The 23,964-nt window shown below is 37.4% G+C and overlaps 2 protein-coding genes across 3 annotated transcripts in view; one reads left to right on the top strand and one right to left on the bottom strand.

Moving 5' to 3' along the window:
- The window catches only part of SBSPON (somatomedin B and thrombospondin type 1 domain containing), a 12,379-nt gene extending 9,184 nt beyond the window's left edge, over positions 1-3,195 (top strand). Inside the window, exon 5 of the mRNA XM_027744625.2 lies at positions 544-3,195. Coding sequence (XP_027600426.2) covers positions 544-661 — 118 coding nt within the window. The 3' untranslated portion in view covers positions 662-3,195. The remainder of the gene's footprint in view (positions 1-543) is intronic.
- On the bottom strand, positions 1,274-23,964 carry TERF1 (telomeric repeat binding factor 1). 2 transcript variants are annotated; one of them, XM_027744620.2, is made up of 10 exons: positions 23,772-23,964; positions 20,002-20,097; positions 17,644-17,774; positions 16,178-16,264; positions 14,711-14,860; positions 11,213-11,319; positions 10,159-10,224; positions 10,036-10,079; positions 8,927-8,988; positions 1,274-1,634 (listed from the first exon to the last, which is right to left on the bottom strand). In XM_027744620.2, exons 1-10 carry the CDS (start codon positions 23,962-23,964, stop codon positions 1,476-1,478), a joined length of 1,095 nt encoding a protein of 364 aa, XP_027600421.1. In that variant the 3' UTR covers positions 1,274-1,475. The 2 variants fall into 2 exon arrangements, with proteins under 2 accessions (XP_027600421.1, XP_027600424.1); XM_027744623.2 differs by lacking the exon at positions 1,274-1,634 and adding an exon at positions 3,006-3,149.

Genomic DNA, 23,964 nt, shown 5'->3' with positions numbered 1-23,964 from the left:
CTTGTAGAGCTCAGAAGGTTTACCCTTTCAGTTCTCACAGAATTGGGAAGTAATTTCAATATAAGAGTTCAATGCTTTGCAAGCTTTATTTACAATTGTGAAGGAATAATGCAACTTCTGTAGTGCAAGAGGACTTTTTACAGTTACAGGCACTTTTACATAAAAATGGTATTTCCTGCCATAATCCAAATCTGATTGCAGGTTTAATAGCAGTGCATCAGTACGCCCCTCAAACCTATATACCTGGTTTATAGAAAACTAAATGTGAAAGTAGACATTTATTATTCATAACAGATTTTTACTTGATCCATACTTTCATTAATATGCATACAACTTGATACTTGTACAACCAGATACTCAATCCACCGTCCTGTATATATATACTTTAGAATATAGTGCCTGCTCCATAAACCATTTCAAGAGCTAGATGAGTCCTACATGATTAAGCAAATAAAATCTTCTGACATGTTATACTACATAACCCATTAACATGAAATACACAATTTTCAGTCTTCTAATTCCTCATTTATTGTCACATTTCAGAGGTAAAATCTTACACTGGGAAGCAGTTGGCAACTCTCAGTGCCAAGGAACCTGGAAGAAGATTCGGCAACTGGAACACTGTTCATGTCCCCTGGTGCATAGCTTTATTTTTACATAAAAGTTTAAAAGACCTTTAAAACAGCAACAACAAAAAGATTGAGAATATTAACATCAATGCCAAGAAATCTGCATCTTTATGCTGCATTTTCTGGAGCCTAAACGAATTTTAAAGGAGTCAGAACTTTAGAAGAAGCATTTTGGGAAACTCTCTCTGCCTTAATACAAAATGCTAAGACTGATTTTCTATTAGAACACTAGAAGCATGTTTCCATGTTTCTCTTTGGTAATTAAGAGCTAATATTTCTAATCATAGTGGTTGCTTTTCCTGAAGTTCGCATTCTCTACTGGCCACAGCCCTGTCTACAGGCACTGCTCCTACTCAGTAGCGAGCCAGCCAAACATTCTCAAGTCTGACGATAGTTACTGTCATCACTGAATAGCAAGAGTAAATAAAAATGAAAGTTTGAGTGTTAAAATCAGATTTCAGTTTAGATCCTTGATTCCTTCCCAGCATCATCTAGACAATTGTTTATACTACAAGTGCGTAAGTATTCTTCCTCTACATTGCAGTTCTTATGTTCACCCACCTTCATAGGTGACTCCACAGTCAGTGTTAAGGAAGTAGACTTCCCAGAACTTCATGTCACTATTACACATGAGCATTTTTAACTAGTAATAAGGAACTTTTTTAATGTTAGCCAAGGTTCATCTGCCATAAAGTTCACACTATGTATTAGGTTTCACATTAAAGTCATCACCTGAACAACTTTGCTTACATAAATGTTTTATACCTATTACTATTCTGTTTCACGTTTTAGGACAGCAACACTGCTGGACACTTTGAGACTAAAATAAGTTGTTATTCTGGAAAGCTAGGCTAGGTCAATCCTGCACAATGTTCTCCATCGGTCTTTTAACATGACACTTGTTCGGTTGTCGAAGTTACCATGGGCCAAAATTTTAGCCCAGTTACCCACTCCGAACATCTTTACTCCTGATTTCAGTTCCAAGTCTTCTTTGTAAGTCCATCGCTAGGGGAAGAACAGAGAAAAATACTGGATATGTGAACAGAGAAAGCTATTAATGTAAAAGCTAACCTTACAGCAAATATAAAAGCAAGTTTTCATACCGCTCTCTAGTTATTACAGAGTACAGGTGTCAGAGGGGTTTTGTTTTCAAACTTGAATCTAAATCTTGAAACTAAATACAACAACAAAGGTTATCAAGTCAAGTTTTACAACACATTAGCAGATATCACCTGGAAAGAGAACAGCATGCTTCAATGTTCACAAGTCGCAGGAGGAAAAGAAAAAAAGATATTGGGCCAAGGTTTGCTTTCTTCAAAACATGCTTTCCAAAATTGTACTTTATAAGCTAATTGAGCCAAGACAAACCTTGATTGATCCTAGTATGCACCGTAAAAGAGAAAGCATTCTGTTACACATTAGGCCAGGGACTGAGAATCAAGACACCTTTTACCAACAACAAAAGAATTTCAGTGTGCTCAGGAACAAATCCCAATATTTAAAATGCTTATAGAAGCAAAATTATACATATTGCATTTGAAAGTGACATCAGTCATATCCTCAGCTAACAGCTAGGCATTTGCTTTTGGCCATTTGTTGAGCCTACTACTTAAGTCTGATTGCCATGAGTTACAAGCTTTTTAATCTTCAGGGCATGACTTCTCTCTCATGAAAGTAAAAGAAAATTACATCTGTAAGCAATCCCTTCCAGTTCTTTCTTAGTTGCTTCTTGGTACAAATACCTCAATACAAAGAGTTTTAGGACTGCACATAGGGTAAAAGAAAACTGAATTTTTAAAAATCAAATTCTTGATTTTAAAAATCTTACCTTTACAGAAAAGTGCGAGGGAGAATCAATTATCAATTTTCCTTTAGCATAACTTCATAGACATCTATATAACAAAACTTTACAAATTCTATATATCCTCTGATGTCTTTAACTACTACATTTTTTGATATGTGTATGTATAAGGGGTATTAGATGCAGTCAATTTTTTCACTCTGAAATAGAATTAGCAACTTTATTGTGAAATTATTTTAAAACAACTTATTTGGCTAGAATCTGACTCTCCACAAATGTCTTCGAATCCTTGCTTGCTTAATCCACAACTAATCACACTGATGTTATATCAGCACACCTCCTCAGGCAAACTGAATTGCATATTATCTATGCAAGCATAGGACAGAATCCTCAGGTGAAATAACTGTGTAGAAAAACTGTTTCTAAAAAGTAAGTATCAATTTCTACTTGAAACTGCAGTTTGATAGCATGTTCTTTCTAAATTTATTCCCCCAAACCTGAAATGCAAAGGCTTAACTTACAGAAAAAAAAAACCTTAAAAACATTGATGAGATTGAGATGCACAGAGAATTGTATTGTGCAGCTGTTCCATTTAATTTATTTCTGTTTAGTTCTGCTTCTTGCACAGGAGGGATCCTGCTTCTTCTGAGTCTCATGGACTGCAGTAAGTTATGAAAGGAGACAAATGGTCAATTTTCACTGGTCTCATGCTGGCATTTCTGTAATCACCAACAGATTCCATATTAAAAATCATTAGTTACCAGACTTACAAAATCTGCATGTGTTTATGTGCATGTCATGAGCAAATGACTGCTGAAAATCCAACCAAAAGACTCCCTTATTTCTGCATTTAACCATCACCTGTGTTTTACTGATTTTGGAGTTGCTCTGAAACAGCAAAAAAGTCAGAGTTTTTGCTCATAAAAGTACTACAAAATTTATACAGGCAAGTGATCAAAAGCACTGCAACTACTTATGTTCAGTGTGTGAAATTAAAATTGGTAATGTTGAATAGGCCTTTGCGGGCCTCAGGACTTAAGAAGCATTTGCAGCTAATGGTCTTGCCAGTCAGAACAATTTAAATTGCCAAAAGAGTGAACTATTTGTAAAAGAAGGTACTGACTTGAGCCTCTTCATCTGAGGAATTGAATTTGCTGCTGTTATGTACCAGAAGCTGCTTATCTGACACAATTTTCGTGAAAAAGCTGTTTGTAAAAGTTTAGAACTCCATAGCTGTCCCAGCTAGGCAGAATTCACATCAGCAAAGGCCATCACTGCTGCTCCCTGTCCTCTCCTGTCATCACAGCCACCTGCAATTCAGGTTATTTCCACAACAGCATCTGGTGCTGTGAATGGGATTCACACATCCTGCTTCGCTTAGGCAGACCATGGGCTGATCCCTGCCACTGCTTGGAAGGTAAAGAAGCTTTTGAAATCCCTGTTGGGGCTTTAGCCAAGAGTCATCTGTAGGCTCCTGCAATGTGTGGGGGCTGCTGAATCCCAGCTTTAATATAGGTCAGTCAGGCACCCCTCTGCCAGCTAAAAGAGGGAAAGGTAATTGTAATGCGGGTCTGGTCTGCTGGACAGATGTTATGACCAAGAGGAGCCCTTGTGTGTCTTGCAGTTTTCCTTTGCGTTACTGGTTATTGTCGGGCCAGAGGGTCATCCCAGAAGCAGTGACTGCGAGCTGCCACCCAGGAGGCACAGGCTCCCTCTGTCTTTTCTTTGTCTCCTTGAATGAGTGAAAATTTCACCCTTTACCTGAAAGGGAGACATCTTGCAAGTGTACAATGCAATACAGCCAGAAGAGTGCTCATATTTGGTGCATCCATCTGCACCAGCCAGGAAGTTACGGCCCTATAAAAGGAATGGGAGGGCTGTGATGTGGGCAGGGGTACCAGGTAGGCAGAAAGGTTGTTCCCATACTTGGGCATATGCAAATATTCACATGCCTGTGAACCTAGAGAAGGGGGTGTGCTCCTTCACCAGCGAACTTACACCTCTACCAGACAGACAAGGGAAGAGGACTCCGCTGTGTTTATGTCTTACACGGGTACCACACATGGGTGGTGTTGAGGACAGCACCTTTTCTGTGGCAGTGTTCTCTGTGTGTGTGCCTCTTGGATTTGTGTTCAGCTTTGTCACTAGGCAAACCTGCAGGTGGGAAAGCAGGAGCCACTGCCTGAGTAGTGACCCCAGGTCCCTGGACTCCACACTGGGCTCCAGCAGCCAGACAGGAGGGTCCTGGGCTGAGGCTGCTGGAGGAGGTGGCCACTTCTAACATGCCTTAACAGTTTTGAAGCTAGCAGAACCTGGCTGAGTTGTGAGCATTCCTGAGATTAAATGTATACAATCCTTATGTGACAGGGGACTGATTGACTAATCCTTTGCTAATAAAGCCTTGGGTTAATCGGAATAACTCAATTGGAATAAAAAATGTTTACAGAACTTTACAAGAGCCATAAGAACTGTAAATGGCTGAATCTGAAGGCCTAAAATTTGTAACTTTGTGGATTAAAAGAAAGGTTGGTTTATCAGAGTATGTATAAAACCTTCTCCTATAAGTAACAGAACACTTCCAACTATCAAATGGATAAATGGTGTTGGCTATAAAGCAAAAGGGAAGACTAGAAAATCGTGTTATGACTCACCTTTACAACTGAAACTTTCAAAATTGTAAGGAACTGGGCAGAAAGGGAAATGTGGGTGCAAAGGAATAGCCTCAACTTACAGAAATTTCAACTTGATGAAGCAAACTAGTAGATCTGATAAGTGCGAGGAAATATATGAATTACAGGGGAATGAACATCACTTAAATCTGCAAATAACATACCCAGTGGAAATGTAAATCTCATGGCTGCTGTCATTAGACAAATACATACCATCCTGCTGGTGCACAAGGGAGGGTGGACAGGAAAACCCAGGCTCAGCTGGTATGATTGTCAGTGGCACAAGAGGTCCTTGTGCTAAATCCCACATCCATGGAGACAGCAAAAAAAAAAAAATTATCTCCTCTCCGTATGACCTGGAACCCTTCTGGGATCCTTAAAAGATTCTGCTCTTAAAAGCAAAATCAATTCAGACATTGGGAGTAGGCCAGGTGACAACTGAGTGTCATTCTGTATGGTTCTCCACTTCCCTTGAATTTAAGTTGCTAGAAGTGTCAGCAGCAGTCAAACATGAAAGGCAGGGGCATGAGTATGAGGGAGAAGAAGCTTAGATAACATTCAGCCTGATCAGAACTGTATCCTGTTTTTTCTACAACAAGGGAAAATGTGACACCTATGCAAAGTGTAAGCTGAGGTACGTGAAGACTAAACTTCACATCTCAAAGCTGGACCTACTCCAGCTTAATGCAACTATCACTGCCTCTTCAGTAAACTATGATCATTAACAAACCTCACTAAGCAGTGAAAGAATTACAAGTGATAGCAGTTCAGCTGTATTTCTAAAAGGTTTGGAACCTAAAACTTCTCTAAAGTAGTCTAACTTTTATCAAAAATACTTCCTTTTTCCAATACTTCCTGTTCCACAAATATTTTGCAACATCAGCAGCGAATGGCTCTTGGTTCGGTTTTTTTTTTAACTTTATTAAAAGGCCAGAGATTCCACTGGAATCACATAGTTCATTCCAGAGCATGCCAGAAAACTTTCCTAAATAAAATCTTTATTCAAGTAACAGAGTTATTCTTGACCTAGAACACCAGATAATTCAAATACTTCAATCAGAGACAATTACAACTATTGTTACTTGCAATGATTAGTTACATTTGCTCTTAAAAGGGTTGGTTTAGCTTGTTTTGATTTTAAATTGCTTATATTGAGCTTTCGTTTTTTAAAATAAATTTCTTCAGTTTAACATACAAATGAGGAGCCTGCCTTACAGGTAAATCAGGGACTGTCATCTTTTCTCTCCACTGAGGAGCTGTACAGAGCAGTAACTTGCCTCCCACCTTACTGACCGATGAACTGTCTGTCCCCTCTGGGACAGCACTTTTGTAGATTCCAGCTTTGCACTGTTACAAGCTACCAAGGCTGGTTGAAAGCCTGGACATAATGCAGCATTACATTTGAGCTCACATCATCACGGCACCTAGTCCAGAGCAATGTGACATCTGGCCAGCTTAGAATGCAGGCAGAGCAAGCTTGAGTTTGCCAGGCAGAATGCAGAGGCATACTCTGTCATATCTAAAGATCTTGTTATTCCTTAGAGTCAGTCCTCCTCTAGTAACCTGTCTTCCTTTATGCATTACGGGACTCCACTCTGATTTTTTTCCTTCTGGTTTAAATATATGGACTTTTTTTCCCATACAAGTCTGACTAAATTCTGAACATCCAGATTTTCAGACACATTCTTTAATTTAAAGAAACTGTCAGTCAGATTTTAAACAACTCAAAGGACAGGATATAAAATTGAGTACAAACAGTTCCCTAAATTCCGTGACACTTGCATCCCCTAATTTAGGGAGGAGAAAATAAAGTATGCTTGCTTTCAATAGCACTGCAGAGTGTTATTTGCAGCTAACTGAAAACACAGCAGTGAAAGGCTGAAAATGGGCACTGAACCATTGCAATGAAATGCCATTTACAAAACAAGAGCAAACAATGCCAACATTGAAAGAGGGACTACATGGAAAAGGAAGTTCTAGAAGTCAACAGCTCTGACATTCATTGCATTCTTTCATGCATGTAGACAATTTTATAACCCAGATGATTAAGCAGAGGAGCAGATTTATCGTGTAAAAGGCCAATTATCATTGCTTTCTATACAATATTTCTGAGCAGTCTCACTGGCAGGGAGTATGGTATAAATATCACAGAGGCAGCAAATGCCTACAACTTTTCTAAGTGTTTAAAGAAACACAGTTCTTAATAATAAAATTCATTCAAGTTTTTATAAAATTTTCAGAGTTCTTTGCTACTATCAGATGCATTTTTCTAAAAATTTTGCCTTTACATTTCAATTAAGGTTGAAATACAACAATGTAACTAAGCAAACAACATCTATTTTTTTCTAACAAGATGTGTGCATAAGCCCTAGACTTAGATACACTACTTGTAGGTGACCCCATAACAGACTACCTCAGCATGAAAATATGTGAACACAAAGTTCTCATTAGCTCTCTGTCAATTGTGATCCAAACAGTTTAAATCTTGATGTTGAAAACAAGCTTGATGGAAGTGTTCATGCTTACCAGACACTGGCTAACAAGGTACCTATCCAAGTATACTTTGGAGTAAACTAATTATATTTTTAAAGGCAACAAACAAATCCAGTAAGTGCTGCTATTTTTTTCTTTTTAGGGCACTGGTTGTATCTGTAGCTTTTAAAGAGGCTCTCAGTGATTTAACTATTCCTGAGATTTGTAAGAAAGTGAAAAACTGTTTAGAGGGGCTTAACCTGCAAGGATAGATGAGCTCTCATTAGGACCTCAACCAATTTGAGGACACCATGTAACTGAAGATTTAACCCGTACTTCAACTGCAGTAAAAATGGTTAAAGAACTAGAAGTAAGTACAACTTTCCTCAATGACAATCTGGAAAAAAACATGAGCAGGTTTGGCCCTCCCTGTTATACAAAAAATGAAATGTCAAAATGAACACCAGAAAAATGAAACAGCTCACACCAAAATGGATGTACGATGGTAACTTGTACTGTTATCTAAACAGAAAGACTCCAAATTGCTTCCTAAGAGATATTATAAAAATGAATTCAAAGGCAATGCATTTATTTAATATTAATTTCCTTAGTTATCATGGTAAGAAGCTGAACAATTATGAATGAAAATTGGCTTTGTGCAAAAATTAGCTTGAAACAGTTTACCCCAACATCATACCAAATTGCCTTCTATTAAGGTATACACTTCTGTACTTCCCACCAACAGGGAATTCTGGCATTAGTGAACATAGCAGCATTATTTTAAGTAATTAAATGAAGTAGGCTCACCCATGAAGAGAATGCAAAGGACAATTTGAAATGTAGCATTATAAGAAGACCCTATCATTTGGTTTATAAAAACTAAAATATTTTCCCAAGCAAATAGATGTTTTCACCTAACATGAGCAAATTATTGAATTATGAAATTGCTAAATATTTAACCTTCTAAGTTGGAAAACAAGTAGTCTTTGATGTTTGCCTAAAATTCTCATGGGCAAATGATATCCTGAATTCTGTAACCCCAACAGTGGAAAGAATTTTTTATTTTTTCACATTTTAAAAAAAGAATCAAACTAAGCTTTAGAAACAGCGTATTTCAACAAATTAAAAGCTCAGAAGCATTAGCAACAATAATATTTGAGAGTGCACAGAATAAGTTTTATTTCCTCTCTTTAAAAAAAATTACTTTTAACAGTTTCAGGAGTTGTAGCACAGCTCGAGTAATCTACAGAATCTTAAGTCTAGGCATTTTGGAGAAGGTCAAATAAAGCTGAGAAAAAAATTCGGTGCAGTGTAGATTAATTTTATGTCAATTTAGAACAGAGAATGGTACAAACCTGTCTTCTTCGGCCACAAGCTGAAACTTCATGGTTTTCCACATTCTGTAAGTTGTTCAGACCTAGGAGACAGTTAATATACATCCAGTACAATGAGGAGTCACCATTAAGGCAGCAGTTTTGCATTCTACCATTTATATGAGACAAGAACGTACCCTATTTTGATATGTTCTGACAGATTGGGAAAATTTCAGTGTCTGATTACATATGAATATACTTTTTTATATGAATACACATGATATCTCACCATAGTCCAAAGATTCAAAAAATAGTCTGTTGAAAAAAATCATCACATTTTCTATACAATAGAGTTCACAGAAGAATTATATTTTAATTAGGTAAATTAATTAGTTAAATTAATTAAGTAAAAATTGGTGCATAATAATGAAACATTTCATTTTCATAAAAGCATTTTTACTATACATACTGCTCTCATTCTACATAGAGAGAATGGGAAGTAACAAACAATCAGAGCTATGATTCTTTGTATACAGATTACATTATTTCCAAGTACATGTATCAGGTTTTAACTGTGGCAAGCATTCAAGGCATCTTAAGAGTTTGTCCTTCCATGTACAACATGGCCACACACAGAAACTATAACATCATCTCTCTGTGGTAAGAGGTTGCTAATGGTCTTCAGAACCTACTTACAAATATTACATTATCCATGTTGTTAAGTTAGGGTTACCAGGAAAATGCACAAACATCCTAACTTTGTGCATTTTACACTACAACTTGTTTTTCCAATAAACCAATCTCTTTAGTTCTTCCCACCAAAGTTATCTAGCTCCAAATTCAGAAAGAGACAAATTTCAGTACTCCTCTGGCAGCTTTCTTTTGCATAGAATACTGTAAATCACAATAAAGCAAACAAAACCCCAAGCAAACCAGAAAATAGTGAATGATTTCACAAAAGGAGTTGCCAGAGAAGCCACTTCACAGCTTCCTAAATATGGCAACCACCAAACCTGCACTTGTACAGAAAATACACATAAAAACTAGCAGTGTTTTTCCCCACACAACCATTTTTTTATTAATCCAATCACACTTAGAAATAACTGTTTGACATGACTGTTTCGAAAGTGTAAAAGTAAACTAATACTCACTCTGAAGAACTCTGCTCCCTGTGTGTTTCTGCTCTGAATAAGGCCTGCAAGCAACATAAAATGGAGTAAAAATACACAGAACTTCATGAAAAGTCTATGACCAAAAGCAACAAAAAAATTTACCTTTCTGTGGATTTTTTTATGTCTCCAGGTGACTGATTTGTGATATATTGTTGTTCTTTCACCAATCTTGAAAAAAAAGACAAAAAAATAATTTCCTAAGCAGCAACTTGCCATTTACATGATTCAACAATATTTAAAAAGATATTGAGATCTCTCTACAGAAACAGTGGCATACAAACACTAACTGCATCAATCTATTAACCCTCTTAATCTTGCCTCACACATTTAAATGTATGGCATTTTGCACATCTAATTTTTCATCAGGAATTATTTCCATAGGGGTTTTTTAACAAGTCTTTCATCATATCTCTCAGACGTAATTGTGTCATGAGCTATCTTTCTAAAAAAAAAACCAAACAAAAACAAACAAAAAACCAAACAAAACTTGTGAAATGTCTTCCTCTATACTGTCTGCATGAGTCGATTTCCTTAACTAAATGATGCCAAATATTCCAAGTATAACAATGCAGAAATAGAAGCTCTATCCCAACTAAAGACTACAGTTATATTCTCCATGAAAAACAAGGCAATAAACCCAGAATTTTAGTATATTCCAAATAATCGTTTTGAGGGTTCACACTGCCAGAATTATGAAGCAACATTACTATTTCCCTTCACATTAGTATCAACAACAGAATCTTGTGTTCAGCTGTAAAGAAAATATAACAGCCTGATTCCATTTTCTTATTCTCTTTCTTGAGATGACTTATAGTCTGAAATTAGGAGGGCAGGACTAAAAAGTGCTCAATCAAGCATTAAAAAAAGCAAAGTCTTTTCATGTTTTTATTGTTATACAAGATTGACAGCTGTTTAAACTGAAAATTCTGCATATTTACAAATAATTAAACTTAACCAAAGCTATTTGATGTAAATGCCCAAAGTAACAACTATCGAAGAGCCCAAATTTTAAAAAAATAGGGAATATGCTTGTAGCTAATTTTCTATTGGACAGCAGTTTGGAATGTAATGTCCTTCCTTCTACCTACTCTTAATTCTACAAGTTTCAAGTTACTGTCCAAGTACATCCCTCAGTAATATAATCCTTAATACAAACCTTTGTTTTGTGACCAAATTACTTTCGTCATTTTCACTGACATTCATAGATTTGTTTTGCAATGTTGTTGCTTCCAATCCTTTAGACTCTGCATATTTTGTGGCTTCCTGTGAGAAATGGAATTGATACCTTAAAATTAAAGCCAGCCAATACCTAGATAGTAGGTCACACTGGGATTAATACGTGTACTCTCTCTAAGGACTAACAGTGCTTATTTCACAGACACTTCAGAGGTTTTACTATGAACATAAGTAGTTTCAAAATAACTCTAGCTTGCTACATTGAAATCCATAAAGATCTTTATCAACTAATAACTCAGAGAAATTTTAGTCATAGCTGCAAGTGATATTTATATGGACACAAAGAAATACAATGAATACTTGCATAACGAGTGAACTTATGAAGGTGTGAAGTATATCGTGGAGATTAACTAAGACTGCAAATACTATCAAAGTATGCCAAAATCTGTTTTTTATAACTAGGTTAGAAATGGAAAACTGACAGGTCTCACAAGTTTATCTAGTTCTGTAGCACATGTGAGGATCAAGCATGCCTATAACACTTTCAAAAGACATGTCTAACCAGACCTTAGGCTTGTAATATAACCTTTCTTGCACTGGCAAAAAATTTTTTTCTAATATCCTGCTCAAACTTTTAGCCACAAAATGCGATTATTTCTCCTCCATTGCCAAGAGAAGGAAGTAGTAGTTCATTACTCTTTATAGAATGTCCAGATAATCCTAAGATTTGTACTTTTCCCTATATTTCTCCCACTTACTTGAGGTAATAAAAACACTCTCAAAAAAAAAAAAATCATTTAGTCCAACTTAGTCCAAAAGTTTATTCTTGCCAGTTGTGCACTAAGCAGAGCCAACCATCTTCCATCCAACACTACACATCCCAAAAGGTGACCTGCTTTGCAGCACTGAAATATCAAAATGATTCAAAGTTGAGAGCTTCACTATAGCTCAATATTAATTCTTTCTGCTTAGTCTGTTGCTCTCACTTTTCATCAGTTTGCTCTTCAGGGCTTTCTTTTTCCTCCTGTTAATTTTCCTTCATCCATCCAGTTTTCAGTAGTCTTGAAATCTTAACCTGCCCTTCACAATAACTTGCAGAGTCTCTCAACATTTCCGAGAGTGAGATAATATAAAAACATTCTCTATTTCAATCATTCATCCATGAAAATACTGGAAAGTATTCTGATCACAGAATACTTCCAATCACAGAAGTGTTTCATTGTCACATATTTCATAACTACCCATAACTACATCTTTCAGATGTAAGTTTTCAAAATACTGGCTGTTTTGCAGTGGCTGATGGTAGCAAAACCTGTATGATAGTGAGGACATTTTTCCATATAGATAAACAGATAAAAAGGATTTAGTTTAAAAAAAAGTTTAAATCAACTATATTGTACTTTGCAAGTTAACGGTAGCTTTCAAATTGTACTTTTCCCTAAAAATAACTCTTTTGAAAGAAGAATGAATGTTATAAAAAGAAATTACAAAGAATTCAGATTGGTATAGGTCCTTTAGCCTCGTAATGCACTATCTGCAGACTGTACATAGGGCAGCTAACCTATAAGAGTTTCTTGAACTGCAAGAGCTTTATCAACAGTAGGAGCTGCAAGCTTGTAGATTCCAAGCTTGACACTAACCTAGAATAAGCTGTCTTCAAACAGTTTAGCAATGTAGACCCCCTTATAGTGGATAAAAAGCTGGACATGACTCGGTAATGTTCGCTTGCAGCCCAGAAAGCCAGTCATATCCTGGGCTGCATCCTAAGCAGCATGGCCAGTAGGTCAGGGGAGGTGATTCTGCACCCCTACTCTGCTGAGACTCCACCTGGAGTGCTGCATCCAGCTCTGGGGTTCTCAGCACACAAATGACTTGGACCTGCTGGAGCAGGTCCAGAGGAGGTCCACTAAGTTGATCACAGGGGTGGAGCATCTCCTCCTATGAGGAAAGGCTGAGAGAATTGAAGTTGTTCAGCCTGGAGAAGAGAAGGCTCTGGGGAGACCTTATAGCTAGCACCTTCCAGTACCTAAACAGGGGCTTAAAAGAAAGACAGGGACAAACTCTTTAGCAGGGTCTGTTGTGATGGAACAAGGGTTAATGGCTTTAAACTAAAAGAGGGAAGATTTAGATTAGATATAAGGAAGGATTTATTTTTTTTTTTAATGATGAGAGTGGTGTAACATGGAACAGGATCTCAGAGATGAGGTAGATGCCCTGTGCCTGAAAACATTTAAGGCCAGGTTGGACACCGCTCTGAGCAATCTAATCTAATTGAAGATGTCCATGCTTATTGCAAGGGAGTTGGATTAGATTACCTTTAAGGTTTCTTCCAATCCAAACTATTCTATGATTATACTTCTACATCTGGCACTAGAAGAAAGGGAAGAGATATTAAAATTGAAGCTGGAGTGCTCTTCTGCAGCGAACACTGCTGGGGAACCATTACGTACTATACAGAAGGGGAAACTCTTCACAAAGGTGTCTCCTCCATGTCCTAAAATAACTGTTCAAAATAAGATTTGTAGTGTTGGTGCAGAAAGTAGGACAGACGTGCAGGCAGTTGGGGTGCAACAACAGAGGGTCTAGCTATGCTAGTATGCAGTTCTGGGCCTTCTCCAATACCTCCAAACCTTGATCTCCTCTTACACTCAAAGAAATAGCCTTGAAAAATAAACTTGAAAACTGACAGTCAAGTGAAACCATTAAAAGGTATTCCTTGTCTTATACTTTGAATGCATTTAATAAGTTGTCTAGTCTCTTGGGCAAGAAAATAGAAAACACAGAGGAAGTTCAGAATTGTTTATTTAAAATTTGCTTCTTATTACCTTTAGATGTCTGTGCTTTTGTAATTGAATAATTCAATACTTTTTATAGGAAGCAAACATAAGAGAAATTCTTTACAATCCTCTTGAAGATGAACTGCAAAAGGAATGTTGTTCTTGTCCATTTTAAATCACTTTTGAGGAAGATTCTTTGTAAGGACCTTTCTTATTTACAGGAAAACAGCAATAACAGTTTTGTACCTCCTAACTTCTTTGACATTCCTAAAGCTTTTAGCCAAATTAACAGGTCCTGATCTTTTATTTTTCGTATAAGTCATATAGACCTAAACAAAATAAGCATTAAATATATAGCTATGTTATTTTTTAAAGTCCCAGATCAGAACTGCTTCTCTTAAACATACACTACTGATAGATCTTATTTTAATTATGCTTTTTTCCTTTTTTTGGGATCAAAACGGTTGTGGAAAAAACATTAATAAAAGATATTTTAGAGGAATCTTATTCCTACTAACTTTCTCCAAGACATATTAATTAAAACAAAAAGGTTGAATATAAGACAATCTAAATGAAGACAAAGCTTCCTTTTCATTTAATGCAATAACTGACTATTGCCTAAACAACTCCCTTGAAAGTATAAATCAATTTAATCTTATCAGGTAACTCTTTTGAGACGTTTTGAAAATGCTTTGACATACCTGTATTAAGAAGTCAGTTTCCTTTTCTTTCATGAAAAGTTCAATGTAGAACTTGATTTTACTCATTAAAAGACTGTAACTGAAGCTTTGGAGAAGAGGAACATATGGATCCTTGTTTTTAATTATGGTTGCCAGCTTCATCCTTAAAGGCTAAGAAAACCACAGCTTTATAAAACACAAATCCTGCAATAAACTTGGTATCTATGCTAAACAGGACGTATAGAAAGTAAACATGATGATTATATAGTTTCCTGAATATGCCTATATAACTTCATGCCACAGTTTGACAGGGGTCTAAAGTAAAATAGGCATAATACCAGGCATTTACTTTATGTGGTCAGTAAATGGTAAAGTGTAACTTTCCAGAGATCCCCATCATCATTTTCTTTATGAATAACATTGAAAGCAGGATTGTCAATGGAGCAAAAAACACCCAATAACAGCCACTCGTTACTCAGTTCTCTTTTCTCATTTGCTACCTCAAAACCACTGCCATTGAAAGGGGTGTACAGTGTTCAGGAAAAGGACTACTTAGTATAGCAGCCTTAGGGACACATCAATACTGATAATCAGAAATTCACATTTTGTCTACCAATCACTCTGAATCCTACAGAAACCAATATAAGCAAGAGAATTAACTTCTGTGTACAGGCTGCATTCTTATTTATGAATTTGAATACTATTACCACAGTCTACACTTTCCAAACACCTCAATCCTCTGAATGAGGAGTGTATCTGAAGAATAAGTTATGCACATGCTACTACTTACATAGAACACACGTCCTAATATACCAGATGAAGATACAGGCAGTATTTTTACCTTTTTTTTTTATTATTTTTTGCCTGCAGTCTTTTGCTCTTTTCTCCACCCCAGCAAATTCAGCTGTGTGCACTAGTTATTATTTTAGAGATACGCACTCAAACTTGCATCTTTCTGAATGATGCAGTCAACTTCAAACCAGGAAGGGTCCTGACTCACCTATGTTATCTTTTCCAAGTAGAAGCATAATAACATTCAGTCCATACTAGAGAAGCTAATGAGTTTTCCTTCCCTGTGATGCTTCAGTACACAGAACACTAATCAACAGAGGTGACGAATAGAGTCCACTGCGATAGAAGTCAGTAGACTAATTATTAGGCAGTTATGCCTCTACCAGCATGTTTATACTGCCTTTGGTCTGAGAAAACAGTGTTATTAAATTCCCAGAAGCTGTAGTGCCACCTCACTCCTCATATTAAGTGGGAAAAAAACAACTGCTGGATGAATTTCACTCCCCCAAATCACCCATTACTTCTATCAATCCCCTAGTCAAAAATTTCCTTTTGTATTTAAAAGTCCCATTGGTGTCCTGCATAGACAATAATCAGGTCAAAGCTATGTAGGTAGCATTTACTAGCTTTGGAAACCCACTCCCATCTTTCTCCACTGAAAATAAAAGAGTTTAATGCAACTTAGAAAGTTACTACCTTATCTGATTCAGAGTCTGTAAACAGCCTTTCAAGAAGTTCAGTAGCTTCCTTAAAATATCCATTTTCCATATGAACTGCTACAATCTACAACAAATATAATTACAGGATATGCTGAAATACTTTTCACCTGAGAATCAGAAAAAAAACCCAAAAGTCACAATTCTACAGTTTTCTAATACTTCCAAAATTCAGATTATTATATACTTAAGGATTACCAACAATTATCTAGTTATAAAAGTTAGTTCTGAAGTAATATTAAACCTCATGTATAAAGCCTCTCCATCAGGCATTTAAAAAGACTCTCATTGATGCAAAGTGTCCCATACTTACCCACTAAGCATTGCTTCCCTCTCTTCCTGAAAGACTTCCACATTCCCAGTAGCTGACAATGTGTTTTTATATGTTCGTCTTTGAAATCAAAAGTTTTCCAATACAAATAATGACTTTTAAGTAAAAAAAAACTATTCGTAACATATTTTAAAGCTCAAGATACTAGTGTTTTGAAATAGATCTCAACTGATACTTTTTTTTTCAGATTGGTTGCTTTTGATACAAATTTGAACTGATACAAACAGGAACCACTTTGGATAGAAAAAGGTCCCCTGTACAGATCTATTTACTCTGTATTAAAACTCTGAAAATTCGGTTCAGTCTGCTAATAGCTCAAGCTTTTTGTAAAAGGGGCTATGTTTTAGTAAGATAGAATCATAGAATACTTGAGGTTAGAAAAGACCTTTGAGGTCATCCAGTCCAACAATCAACCTTGGACCACCACGTTCATCACTAAACGATGTCCTCGACTGCAATATCCACATGCTTTTTTAAACATTTCCAGGGATGGTGACTCTACCACTTCCCTGGACATTCTGTTCCAATGCTTTACAACCCTTTGTGTGAAAAGGTTTTCCTAAAATCCAATCTACACCTCCCCTGGTGCAACTTGAGGCCATTTCCTCTTATCCTCTTGTTTGTTACCTGGGACAAGAGATCCACTCCCACCTGGCTACATCCTCCTTACAGGTAATTGGAGAGAGTGATAAGGTCTGCCCTGAACCTCCTTTTCTCCGGGCTGAACACCCCCAGCTCCCTCAGCTACTCTTCATAAGAGTTGTGCTCCAGATCCTTCCCCAACTTCGCTGCCCTTCTCTGGACACGCTCAGCTCCTCAATGTCCTTCTTGTAGTGAAGATCCCAGAACTGGACACAGTACTTGAGGTGCGGCCTCACCAGTGCCAAGTATCCCAAGTACAGGGAGATGAGGACTGCCCTGGTTCTGCTGGCCACACAATTTCTGATCCAAGCCAGGATGCCATTGGCCATCTGGGTCACCTGAGCAACTGCTGGCTCGTGTTCAGCTGGCTGTTGATCAGCACCCCCAGCTCCTTTTCTGCTGGGCAGCTTTCCAGCTACTCATTCCCAATGAATAGGTAGCATCCTGAAGCATTTTGAGTAAGTCACACAGACCTGAATTTGAATCAAGCGACGAATATCTTCATGAAGCTTTTCCAGTTTAATTTCTTCCTTTTCAAGTAAAGTCCAGAAAGCCAGAGCAGATTCCAAAGGTGAAATTTTTTGACCATTTTCAAACTGTAATTCTTAGAGGGGAAAAAAAAAAGTACTTAAAAAAAAAAGTAAAGGATAAAGCTAAAAATATTCCAGTATTTATATGCAAAATAGTAATATGTACTATACATTATTTGAATTGCTTTTTCCTCAAATAATTTTTAGTGTCTCTCTCCAGGTGTGTTTAAGAACCTGAAGTAACTATCTTCTTTTCAGAGAGACTAGTTCTTCCTACTCTTGCTAATGACATTACTGTTGCATTTTTAAGGGATATTACGTGTCAGCTAATTATAGTTCACCTAAAATGCCACTTGCAATAGTGCTGAGTTCAGCATTAGGTCTTTGGGCTGGCATTAATAAACAGTAAGCTTAGCATCAGATATCAAAACATTTGGTATTGATACTGTTAATTTTTGTAATATAACCACCATCCTAAGGTTGGGATTTTTTCCCTGAATCTATCACTGTATTTCCATGTCTTAAGTTTTTGTTGTATTTGAAGTGCTTAAACGAAGAGGGAAATTCAAACAGTTTAACACAGGAGTGTCACTGAAGAGGCAGAAGCAACTTCCCATGTCAGCGTACCACTGTGCCAACACCAAGGTTTGTATAAACTCCCAGTGAGCAGGATCAGTGATCAGTTCTGGCAGAGATCTGACCTAGCCAAATAGTCATGCCCTCAACACTCAAAACACTTTCCCAGTCTGGTCATTGCACACTTCTGCACAAGTGAATGTAAAAGAAGCAGGAGGAGCTGGCAGGTGAATAAGTGTTTTTTTCCCCATATCACTGCCAGCTTAGCTCAAGATGTTCATTGAACTATAGGCCCACTTATTCCTTCATTTTATATGACATCAGCAGAATCTCTTTCAATAACTCATTCCTTTCATTAAGGAACGAGTAAACAATTTAAGCAATACTTAAAAAATGAAAATTACTTTATACTCACTACAATAAGTCAGTCAGTGAAATCTCAGTGTTATGTGCATATATACATATAATTAAAAAAAATCCACTTTTGTGTTTCTTTAACTATTCTTTCAATCAAGTAATATGACACTTCATATTAAGTTTATTTTAATACTCTAAAACCAAAGTGTTTAAAAGAGCTGGCACCTGAAACAGCCTACTCTGTTTTAAGACTCAGTACAGATTAAATATTTTAATAATTAGAAAAAAACAGGAAAGCTAGAATGTAGTAGCTTTCCATGTACACTGTGGAGCTACACCTGACCTAATACCTACTAAGCATATACAATCTTCCTCACCACACAAGTCATTCTCTACACTGATAAGAAAAACACACAGCAAAGTCATATTTCCAAGTGTTATATACAATAATATAGTTTTAGAGCATTATCAGAAAAGTTTCATAATTTGTAAAAAATGAACTACTTTAAATACAAGAATTTGATTCTCAAGCTAAAATAAGTCAAGGCAACTGTTATTACCTGACAAGTAACATAGAGAAATTAATTTTATAAAAACAAGCCTTTGTAGCACTGCTAGGTTAGAATACACTTCCTTCTTCTATGCTCATGCTAGCAAGACTGCTTCTTAAGTCTTACAATGAGTTTTATCAAACAGTGAAAATTTGCAGCAAAAAAATTTAAGTCTTCCAAAAATTCCAGTGTGAAACAAAATCATCTGGGCTGAATCAACAAGGTAGTTGCAAATACAGCCAGAGGAGAAGTGGTAGCGAAAAAGAGCCCCAAGGACCTGCAGCCAGCTGAAAGTCTTACAGCCTTCTGTAGGAAACAAGGGCAGTCATCCTTTTCATCCATATTCTTATTCCTACTGTTAGTCCTATTTTAACCTCTAGTTATGTGTGCAGAAAGGAATGTACATCCTGAGCTTTAAACTTGCAAGTATTGCTCACTAATAGCTAGTCAGTCTTTTCCAGTAGATTTCTTTTGTTGATGTTACCCTAACAAAAATAGACCGATAATTTAAGAAGTATATAGTAATTTAAACTCAGAGCAGCTAAGTCAGTCAGCACAGAAAACACTGGTCCTGCATACAACTCAGTCACATGAGGAATAAAGACAGCCCCAAATGTGGAGTTCATGCCATTTATTTACATATACTTATCTAGATATGTGTTTACAGATATGTACGATTTACATATAAATATATATCTATATATGTATTTATAATATGTACAGTAAAGGCTCTGTGAAAGCATATCTAATACACCTCTGTGCAGGATCACACAAATATTTTTAGACAAGTGAAAAAAAAAAGAATCAGAGTATTTACCGAGGGTTTTTCCTTTTGCAATTCTTATCAAAAGCTGACAGAGATAAACTGTTTTTTTCTGATGTGTAGGTATTTTGAAAAAGCCATTGATAAGAGCTGGAAAAGAAGACAAATGATAAGTCAGTCTTGCTCCAGCACTGCCACAATGTGGCTAGACATATAATAGACACTGTGTTATCAGACTTTAATGATCTACTAATTTTTTAATTCATTAAGAAACCAATGAAGTACATTTAATTAGTATTTGTCCATGTTAAAAAAACTTAATATTTAAGAACTTAAGTAGAAAAATATACCCTTCTCCAAAGAAGCAATAAAATGTATCACAGGCTTATATTCAATCAAATTCAAAGACCATGGTATTGAAATAGTTCTGTTTTGGTAAGTAGCTTACTACAAAAGACATCTGTCTGCTCCAGAGCACGGAATGCCCACAAACCATCAGCCACGGGCAGACTGGTAACATTTATATGTTGCTATAGAAACTTAAGAGACAAAAAGCAGTAAAAGCTACGAGGAAAGCTCAGTCAGAAATGTACATCTACAAGGGAAACCCTCCTTTCAAGGCTGGAAGGTCACAAGGATTCTTACATATTTTAGAATGGGAACTATCATGCGTTTATACCCATCATGCTGGTTACTGTGAATTTCCTATTTTATTGGGCTGGATATAGTAATTCATCTTCACAGTATAGTATAGTAACATTCGAAATGAAGAGTGAATCACAGAACAGTTGGGGTTTGAAGGAGCCTCTGGATATTATCTACACCTGCTGTGATCCCTTCTAACCTTACCCATTCTGTGATTTTGTAGTCCAACCTCCCTGCAGGTTCAGGTGAAGCAGGTTGCACAGGATCACATTCACACAGGTTTTGAATATCTCCAGAGAAGGAGACTTCACAACCTCTCTAAGCAGCCTGTTCCAGTCACACTCAAAGTAAAGTTTTTCCTTGTATTCAGAAGAAACTTCTTGTGTTTCCGTTTGTGCCCCCAAAAAAATCACAGAATTATGAAGAACACATCATGTTACTTGTCCAAGTTGCAGACTGAACACTCTAGGCCAGGAATTGTTTATGTACACGTTTCAGTGTCATCCTAGCAAAAAAACCAGGATTATGGAGCATGGAACACCTGAGTTTTGCAATGAAACAACTAGAGCACATAATACAATGTTTTATTTGAAAGTACTCAGCCTACTTGAATATTAGTGTATAACCATCTCCTACACAGAATAGATAAGAATGAAATTACAAAGTAAATAGCCCTGAATGATTACTTAAGCTAACATCAAGCATAATATTGCCATTTGGAGTTGGAAGAACATTTCTAATGGCTTCAGTGAGGACAGATGATACAAGAGCTGTTAATTCCTATAGCCAGAATGTGAAGTAAAAAAAGTACATCATTTAGAACAGCAGTAAAGCACCACGCATTGTGATCACTTATGCACCTTCCATAGCAGACTACAGAGTTCAACTTCAGAAAGTGTTTGGACAAGCTTAATAATAGAGATGAACACCTTACTCTGAAGATGAAGGCAGAACTTTGAAATTCTGGAAGCAGGCAGAATAGCATAGGTGAACAATTCCACAGAATAAAAGGGGTCATCTTGGCAAGCAGCTCGAAATCTTTCAGCTTTCTCTATTCTCATAAGGTGCACATACATCACCACTTTAATTCAGAGCAGGGGTGTCTCTTTAAAGCAAACCTTCTGTGCTTGGTTTGTGCAGTGGAACAGTCTTGACTACACAAATTGAATTCCTTTAGAGTTATTCCAAAGAAAAAGAAACCTTTAAATGCTTACTGTTTGGACACCAGGTCCTTAGCAGTAATTACTCACTATTAATGCAGACAAACAGAAAGAGACAAAGCCTTAGTAATCTTTTCTAGACTGTTCTCCCTCCACACACTCAGGGTAGTTTCTCTATTAATTTGTTTGTTAATAGTGTTCTCAATCATAAATCACTTTCCTTCTTGTTGCAACTCAAATGTATTTCTCATCTTAGCCTTTCATTAGAAATTCTAGAAATCCAGTTCCTTGCCATGTAGGTACCTACACAAGCTAGTTCAGGTATATAGACTGTAACACCCTACCAACACAGGATAAAATAAGCAAGCCATGTAACCTTGCCATGCTGTCTTTAAATCCTTAATCCCCGGTAACCTAGCTATTTCTACATGGCAGCATACTGAGGTATAAAAAAAATATTATTTATCTCCTAATAAAATTGCTCATCTTGTTTGCTTTGCCTTCCTACCTTTCTGCCCTTCCTTCAGTTTGAATTGACCCTCTTGTTGACAGCCAATCATTATTTCAGGAGAGTCTCACTTTGACAAATGCAAGAGTAATAGTTCTGTATTTCTATGAAAAAAAACCCAAAACCCACACCCAATTTTCTAATGGAATCTTATGGCTGTGCTTAGCTTTTCCCATAGACAAATACAATACTGACTTTATAATCTTACAGCACCAATACACCCAACTCTTTCCTCTGTGTCTGAACAGAGCAGGAACAAGTTCAAAATTTCCTCTTAGTTCTCAGTTCCATGTGACCTTGCGTTCTGTACAATTTAATTAATTGTTTCTGCTATTACAGTTCTCAGGCCTCCAGTTCTTCTCAGGAGACATGTCAGTCTGCGTCTGCATTGGCAGTGCCTTTGCTTCCCACCTTCAGGAAATTTCAGTACAATTCTCCTGCTGAGTTACAGTCCCAAGGCCAAACATAGAGAAGCATCATGAATAATTTAATCTAGCAGCTCACCATTCAATGTACCTAATTATCTTTAGATTCCTTACCTCTTACAATATCTCATATCAACCTCCTTACTAATCATTCTGCATGCCATTGTACTCCATTCCTTCCAGAACTTCAAACAAGTCAAACATTCACTTGACTGAAGAACACACACACACAGACAAAATATCCCCAAAGCTCTAACCTGGTATCTTCAGGAAAACTATTTCTAACACACACACAAAAAAATCATAAATCCATCAAATTTATCTGAGACCTAGACATTTGCTTCTAGCTGTTAACTACTCTCACTTTTAAGTGGATTTCTCAATTTAAATATAAGTTTTTCCTTTCAAAATCCAGTTATCACACTTCATTTCACCTTTCTCTGCCAGACTATAGTTCCTTGAAACACTTCTAGTCGTCTATCATAACCCTGAAGTAAACTCGTGGAACTTGGTGTGCTTAATTCTACTCTGGTTGCTTTTTACCACGTTTTCATCTTTTGACTAAATCCTCTTCACCTTCCCGATAGCTTTCACCCTTCAGCATCCGAGGCCTCAGTGTCAGTAGCTGCTGATGGTATACAGGCAGTCGTGTTGAACACGCAAGGTTCTTGGGATCAAGATGACAGATTAACAGCAATGACTCTATTCACCTCAACATCTGAAAGTCCCCACCACCGAGCCTTCAGTAATCACTGTTTTCTTGGAAAGGTTCAGTCTCATTCAACCAAAATATTAACTCACAAGAGCCGCGATTATCTCACAACACTCGAGCTCGAACACCGGCAGATTAAACAAGCGAACAAAAACTCGGCGGGCGCTGCTTCACTGCCACCGTGTGCGAGTGTTGCCGACACCACCAAACGGCCTCAGCAGGTTACCCGGTGCTCCGAGAATCTCCTGAAGTCTTCGAAAGAGCCGAATACCCACCTCCTCAGCGCTGCTGGAGTCAGGACACACCGGCCCGGGAGCGGCTGTGCGAGAGCCCCGAGCGCCCGCGGAACCCCGCGAGCCGCCACTGCCACTCACCCTGCGACACGTCGCTCCAGCGCCGGAACTCCGCCCCGCTCCTATCCCCGAAGTGCCGGCACAGGCAGGAGCAGGCGAACTCTAGCATCCAGTCGGCGGCCACGGCCTCCACCGCAGCCAGCGGGGGCGAACAGACGCAGGGACCGCCGCGGCCCTGCCCCTCTCTCAGAGCGCCGCCGGTCGCCGCTGCCAT

This window comes from Pipra filicauda, unplaced genomic scaffold, assembly GCF_003945595.2.
Source record: "Pipra filicauda isolate LSUMZ 115617 unplaced genomic scaffold, ASM394559v2 scaffold177_size2800117_pilon, whole genome shotgun sequence".
Taxonomy (NCBI): Eukaryota; Metazoa; Chordata; class Aves; order Passeriformes; family Pipridae; genus Pipra; species Pipra filicauda.
The sequence above is the reverse complement of the archived record's forward strand: the minus strand, read 5'-3'. Positions and strand labels throughout refer to the sequence as shown.

What these genes read in the sequence shown, in the direction of transcription:
- TERF1 (XM_027744620.2), bottom strand. Translation starts at nt 23,964, where the DNA reads ATGGCAGCGGCGACCGGCGGCGCTCTGAGAGAGGGGCAGGGCCGCGGC. An exon ending in TGCAAAAGGAAAAACCCTCG is followed by an intron (nt 17,775 to 20,001) that starts GTAAATACTCTG and finishes TTCCCCTCTAAG; the next exon opens with AATTACAGTTTGAAAATGGT. An exon ending in AATTTGGTCACAAAACAAAG is followed by an intron (nt 10,225 to 11,212) that starts GTTTGTATTAAG and finishes TTTTTTTTCAAG; the next exon opens with ATTGGTGAAAGAACAACAAT.